Below are 7,430 nucleotides of genomic sequence, written 5' to 3'. Positions count from 1 at the left end.
CAACAATTTCTAGTTTCTCCTATCAGCCATAAACTTGTACTCGATCGTAAGCTACACTCTAGTACTCCTTTGCTTGTTAGCACCTTTGGGCTCTTACTTTTTGTCTCCTACATACGCAATTTTTGCTTACCTCATATATATTTCCCTTTTCATCAACTTTGCAGTTGAAAATTTGTGAGATCTAATTAGTGTATCATTAAGATATCTGTATATATACTTATGGTAAAAGATTTAAAAGTGATCACATAATTATTTAAGGCTTTTAATTGTTCACCATCTAAACAACTACTAGCTGGTAAGATAAGAAAAGCGAGCATTAATTGGCTTTAGTTTCATTAACCTAGAAATTAAACAACTAGCTAGCTAGTACGTAGTAAGAGGAGAAATGTTTCATGCAAAACAATCATCTACAATTTTATTTCACAAAACCATGAAATTCTATTAGGATGATTAGATTGACTAATTGAACCCTACTTGTGCATTTAAATCAAACAACCAAGTATATACTAGGTACTAGAGATCTAAGAAAACAAAGTATGTTACAACTATGTCACTATTAATATGCCGAAAAATGTAATAGATGATAGTGTCCAAACTACATCATCAAACATCATAAAACACAAAACAAGAAAAATACACACACGTAGCAAAAATTAACTTAATTCCTGAAAATTCAATTCAATACCAACAAAAATACAGGCATTCGATCTATTGCATGATAGCATGCAATGCCATTTTAAGAGTTTTGCATCCTACAGCAGCTATTTCCACATTAGAGTATCCTATTTCCCAGGTAGAGATAACAACTTAAATAAAACTAGCTAATTTTTTGAAGTCCCAGCAAAGGATACATGCATGTTCAAAATGAAGATATTCAACCAATTAAAATGATAGCATAATATATATAACAATGAAAGAAATTAAAACCATGGAAATATAACTCAGCAGCACATTGAATGCATCCTATAACTTTTTTCTCAAGTAAAACCAGAAGCTTTAAATCTGAAATACAACTTCAAAAGTCACATGTTTATTCCATTTTTCGCTACATGCAGCAAAAATTTTCTTCGTTATGCTAAACGGTTTATTATAGATGACGATAACTGAAAGCATAAATTGAAGTAGAGCCAGTAAAGGCAAACATGCACTTAGGCCTAGTTTAGGAATGAGGTTGGTCAAGCGCACTTTGATGTTTGGTAAAAACATATGAAACTTAATTACCAGAACTATGTACTATTTGGATTTGGCTACTCAATCTTTAAATTTTAATTTTACTACCTAATCTTTCAATTTATTTAATTTGAGTCAGTTAATGCCATTTTTTATTTTAAAATTTGAATACATCATTTATCTTTATAAATTTAGTTGATATATTTCATCCAATTCTCATAACTACAAGTTCATTAAAAGAGATAAATATATAGCTTAAAATTTGAAGTCAAAGTACTATTAATTAACTAAAATTAAATAAATTGAAAGGTCATGGATAGCCAAATCCAAATGATCCATAGTTCTGATAAGTTCCGTACGTTTTCACCTTGGTGATTTATAGGACCTTCGTGCTATGAAATGATGATTTAAACCACCAACAGAGAAGCCTTGCTAGACGTTTCTCCTTGTTGCGACTATCTTAAACTGCATGTCTAAAATATCAAAACAAATGTATTTGCCACTTTATTTCAATACTAGACCTTCGTAATAGAAGCAAAGAGCCAAGTACACCCACCAGTTGCATGCTCACAAAAGAAGAGAGAGAGAGAGAGAGAGAGAGAGAGAGAGAGATGTACAGAGAGAGAGAGAGAGAGAAGTGCATGCCTAGGGTTTCGCGTCATACACGGCCATGGACGTACTTCGCATGACGCACTACTTCCCTTCCATATACTAAACAACAAAACCGACCACGGGGAGAGAAGAAACCACTGCAACACGCTGCACAAACCCCTCAGAGCAAAGAAAGGGTACTATATATATATAAACGACACCTACGTCCACTGCATTAACTCAACTCTTTCTCCGGCATCAGGCTATTTAATGCCCAACCCCACCCTTCTCACGAAAAAGATCCACCCTACCCCTTTTTAGCTAAGCACCACCCATCCCTTCCCCCTCTGCAGGAAATCTCATACCCACGAGTACTCAAAAGTCGTTTCCTTCTTTGGTTTGAGATACGCAAAGACAACAACAACACAGCAGTATATATAAATTAAATATTGGCCCAAACACTTAAATGGCAAGAGCAAGGAACATAGTTGTTTGCAATTTATATATGGTTGGTTACTATATATATATATATATATGTAAGAGCTTATGATCGATGATAGTGTTTAATTTGTGTTAGTTTAGATGGACCTGTGCTCGAGTATGCTGGAGAGGTTTGTCGTGCGCTGCCGCTTGACTCCGCCGCCCGCCGACGTCGTCTCCTCGGCCGAGGCTGCGCGGTGCTCCATGACGGCCCGGAGCGCATCCTGAATTGAGGCGAGAGACTGCTGCTGCGGCGGCGGCGGCGGTGGCTGGGGGTCGTCGGCGGCGGAGGCGGAGGCGGAGGCGGAGGCGGCGCTGTCGTTGTCGTTGTCGTTGTCGGTGTCGGTGTCGCCGGTGACGACGAGGACGTTCTTGACGCGGCCGCCGAGGGTGGTGATCTCGGCCTTGAGGGTGCGGAGGCGGAGGGCCTTGAGGGTCTTGATGAGGTCCGGGAGGAGGTCGGAGCGGTCGTCGCAGCAGAGCGAGGCGCGGACGACGAGCTTCCCTTCGTCGTCGCTGGCGGCGTCGACGGACAGCTCGTCGGACTCCGTCGGCAGCGGCGCGCTCTCCTCCGCGATCTCCGACATCTGCCGCTTCAGCTCCTTGACGTGCTGGATCACCTCCGCAAGCAACGACGCCTTGTCCGTCTACGTACGTACGCACATCGAAATATAATTCAAGAGACTATATTGAATTGAATTTAAATCTAATTAAACTAAATGCATGATTAACTTATTAGAGAGAGGGGGAAGTGGGTTGGTGGGAAAGATGAGCTCCAGTACAGAATAATAATAATAACCAAGAGCATGCAAATGAGCCTGACAACGAAAGTAGCATGCAGTGCAACAACAGCAATAAGCTAGGGATCCATCCTAGTGGGATTCAGACACGGGTAATCATAAGTAGAATATATTAGTAACACGATCACTACATGGCCTGGTTCACAGTCATTTTTTAATAGTAGTGGAATTATAGAGAGAGAGAGAGAGAGAGAGAGAGAGAGATCTAGAGAGAGAGAGAGAGAGGCTTTAAGCATCATGCACGCTTGCAGATGTGGGGATGGAATTTTTGTGTATATGTGGGTAACTGTGTGGGGTGGTTAAGGAGGAGGAGGAGGAGGAGAAGGATATATATTGGGAGTAGTGGGTGGCTTTTTTTTTTTTTTCTTTCTCTGTTCTGACACTAGTGCGCGTGTTTGTCTTTCTTAGGATTACTGTGCTCCGGCAACAGCATCTTCTGTGTAAGCTTTTTGCTCCACTGCCTCCTCCCTCCTCCCTGGTTCCTCTTTTTCATGTCAACTAGGCGGCTCCTCTCTACCCTTTTGTCCCTCCCTCTTTCTCTCTCTCTCTCTCTCTCTCTCTCTTTCTCTCTAGCTATAGCATACCTAGTGTATGTACATGTCACTAGCTAGCTCCCTACTCTTTGGAAATCTAAGTAATATTGGATAGAGCAATGCTTAATCCCATCTTATTTTATTATGAATTACTACATCTTTATGCCTAGCTACGTATATATCGAGAATGGTGATCAAAATGACCGTGAACTTCAGATTTGTGCGTTTGTATGCGTGCTTACTTTGGTGGTGCTGGGGAGGAGGCTGCGCAGCTTGGCGAGGTGCGCGTTGATTCGCTCGCGCCGCCGCCGCTCGGCTTCGCTGTGGCTCTTGGAAGCGGCCAACGCCTTGGCGTCCATGATCTCCTGCGCCGTCATCTTCCCCAGCTCCCGATGGAGCCCGATGTTGAACGGCGACGACGACGACGACACCAACCCCCCGGTGCGGACCAGCGCCTCCGGTCCCATGTAGAGCCCCGCTAGTCCGAAGGGATCCGATGACGATGATCCGATGCCGCCTCCGTCGTAAGCGAATTGTAAGGCGGCGGATGCCCTTCTTGCATAGAGGTCTCCGTAGAACGTAGGGGGCGGCGGAGGGGGAGGAGGCGGCGGCGGCGGCGGCGGCGGTAGCGGTGGGAGTGAATGGAATAACGGGTTTTGAAAGGAACTTATTTGATGATGATGATGATGGTGATGCATAGAAGGAATCGACCACGCGAACCCTTCGCCTTCGCCACCGCCACCGCCACCACCGCCTTCTATGCCTCCGCCGTGTCCGGTAATTGTGTTGGTATTGTTATTTGTGGAGTCAAGAGCGGCAGCAAACTGTTGCTGCTGCTGCTGCTGCTGTTGTTGCTGTTGCTGATGTTGTTGTAGGAATACCTGCTCATGATCTTCTTCTTGTTGGTAGGATCGGAAATGGTGGTGGTGATCATGGGACGTAGAAGAGGAAGGATCCCCGTTGTTCCCCATGATCTCTAGCTAGATCTCTTTCACACTCAACTACTGAATTGCTCTTCGCTCCTCCTCCCTTTCTATAGGCATGGAGATAGAGGAGTGGCATGCGACAATAATAATATACCTTTCCAAAAGGGCAATCAACACCTTTTAATCCTTTCGGAGAGAAAGAGTAACATTATTATACGCATATAGCGAGAGATACACAAACAAACACAATCCTCTCTCTCTCTCTCTCTCTCTCTCTCTCTCTCTCTCTCTCTCTCTTTCTACGTACTCTATACTGTATATATGTACGTACCTTCACCTTATACGTTGTATATACTTGGGAAATTATATATCGAGCGGACCTGGTCTAATGGACCGGACAGAGAATTTTCCTTTCTGGTAATTATAATAAGGGTTATTTTAGTTTTAGTCCTTAAATTGGAAAAGTCTAAAATGTACCAATTATATTACTAATATGATATTCCCAATCAATCAAGTTATTCTTTTAAGGTTTATCCATTCCATCATAGTTATCGAAAAAATATTTTTATTATACTTTTCTCTAAAAAAGTGATGTGATTGGTTTGTTACTGATAATGTGGTGTAAATATGACATAATAAATAAACTATTAAAGTCTAGTTTGATAAAGGCACTATTTTTATACTGAAAGATTCAAAAAATTTAAAAACATTTACACACTTTTTTCTGGTGGCGGGCTGCAATAATTGTAATTTTATAGTACAAACAAAGAAAAGAATGAAAGAAGTTTTAAGTTTTTTTTTTTTAAATCTTTCATAATATATATAAAAATGATATTTTTAGTCACCATATTACTAAACTAGGTCTAAAACTGTATCGACTGTTTATATTGTCGAACTTAGTAAAATATGGATCTTTAAATATAAGATTTAGAAGTATATATAGGAACTAAATTGGTAGTCAATCAATCGGAAGCTCAAGAACTTAAAGTGTAATTAATTAATTAATTAGTTCTTAGTATAATATGGATCTTTAAATAGAGTGGGCTGGTATGCTTCTGAAAGCACGGAGCCCTCCGTGCTTCCAATTTGTTTTCGATGTTCGGACTTTCGAATCGACGATCGGCTCCGTTAGAGTTGATCTAGAGTATTTGAAGTATCTAGAAAATAAATTTTGTGATTTTTCGATATCATTTGCCTAGTGATCGAAGGGGCTCAAAATCAATAATTTTAATAGCCGTGGTGAGCCGTTTGCAAGTTTAACGGTGTAGAAATATTCAAATCATATGAAATTTTGATAGAAAATTCTTTATACCATATAAAATAAGATCAATAACTTTGATCTAAAATTTTAATGTCATATCATCATATTTTGTAAGATTTTTATTTTCAGCCATTGATTTTAATTGAGCCACTTCGATTACTAGGCAAATGATATCGAAAAATCGCAAAATTTATTTTCTAAATACTTCAAATATTTTAGATCTAGTTTAACGGAGCCGATCGTCGATTTGAAAGTCCGAATATCAAAAACAACTTGGAAGCACGGAGCGTTCCGTGCTTCCAGAAGCATACCAGACGCACTCCTTTAAATATAAGATTTAGAAGTATAGGAACTAAATTGGTAGTCAATCAATCGGAAGCTCAAGAACTTAAAGTGTAATTAATTAATTAGTTCTTAAAATTACAAAGATTAATTCTTAAAACAACAAAATACTGATCATAATATTAACTGCAAGAATCCTTACGCATTAATTAGTTGCATTATACATGATCAAATCTAGGAACTCTAACCATGCATGTTTAGTGCAAATAGAAATGCTTGGAGAGGGATAGTTTCACATGAAATAATTTTATTTGAAGAGTAAAAGGTTAATATATATTATTATGCTCAAATCCACTAAAGTGTTTCAAATAATAAATTTGTGCAATATATTTCGGCCACATGGACTCGGGTTTGATGTTGCCAATAATGTCATAGAGATAATAGGAGTTCATAAGTATTGTGCATGCATGTATATATAGTGTGTGAGAAGAAGATATATAGAAAAGAAGAAACACGATTATGCTGTGAATATATGCTCCCTAGAAGGTTAAAAGTAACATACAAAATCTAGTCCGTTACTTTTCTAAAGCCACTTGCACCCAGGGCAAAAATTCAAAAAGAGAGCACCTTAATTATAGGATTGGAGAGCACCTTAATTATAGGGTTAGAAAATATTAAGATATTTGACCAGATTCAATACAATTACACTGCATATAATGATTTTTGCTACGCATTATTTTACTTTATTGAACTTCTAGAGCGCGCGTCTTCTTTCTTAGTAAATTAATCTTTTTGTTTAATTCGTGAATTTTGGGTTAATATATGTTGGCTGGAGAAATATAAGCCTTGCAATACCTGATAATGTGTGCGCCCTATATTTATACGCACACATTGATGTATAGTTGTAACATGCAGAATATTTTTATAAGTTCTTAATTCTTAATACTTTTAAATCATTTTTTATGATAGTATGTCTGAAAAGACAATATTAAATATGATCTAAATAAGAAATTTGAACTTTCGCGAAGCAAAATTAATTTTTAGTTCATCAACTAGTCATTAAATGAATGATTATAATTAACCAATATTCTATAATAATTAAAAATAAATATTGATGGGTGAAATTTAGAATAAGGTAGAATGGATTGGTTTGCAATAAAAAGAATAAGGGTCATTATTGGGTTAAAAGTAGGTTCAATAAATAGATTATTAACTCAACAGAGTTTTAACCCGTAGAAGACGCTGGCTATAATTAATCTAAAAAAGAACAATTTCAACATTAATTTCATTAGTTTTAACTAATTTGAGATTAAAAAAAAATATTGATGAATCTTGTCATAGAAGTTAAAACCAGAATTAAACATCGTAGCTAGTATAGTCGATCAAA

At 38.3% G+C, this 7,430-nt stretch overlaps 1 protein-coding gene across 1 annotated transcript; it reads right to left on the bottom strand.

Moving 5' to 3' along the window:
* On the bottom strand, window positions 2,196–4,780 carry LOC109721194 (transcription factor bHLH30-like). Its single transcript, XM_020248645.1, has 2 exons — window positions 3,817–4,780; window positions 2,196–2,888 (listed from the first exon to the last, which is right to left on the bottom strand). The coding sequence occupies exons 1-2, from the start codon at window positions 4,543–4,545 to the stop codon at window positions 2,340–2,342; spliced, it is 1,278 nt and encodes a 425-aa protein (XP_020104234.1). The 5' UTR covers window positions 4,546–4,780; the 3' UTR covers window positions 2,196–2,339.

This window comes from Ananas comosus, linkage group 15 (genome assembly GCF_001540865.1).
Source record: "Ananas comosus cultivar F153 linkage group 15, ASM154086v1, whole genome shotgun sequence".
Lineage (NCBI taxonomy): Eukaryota > Viridiplantae > Streptophyta > Magnoliopsida > Poales > Bromeliaceae > Ananas > Ananas comosus.
This window is presented reverse-complemented; position numbering and strand designations above follow the sequence as displayed.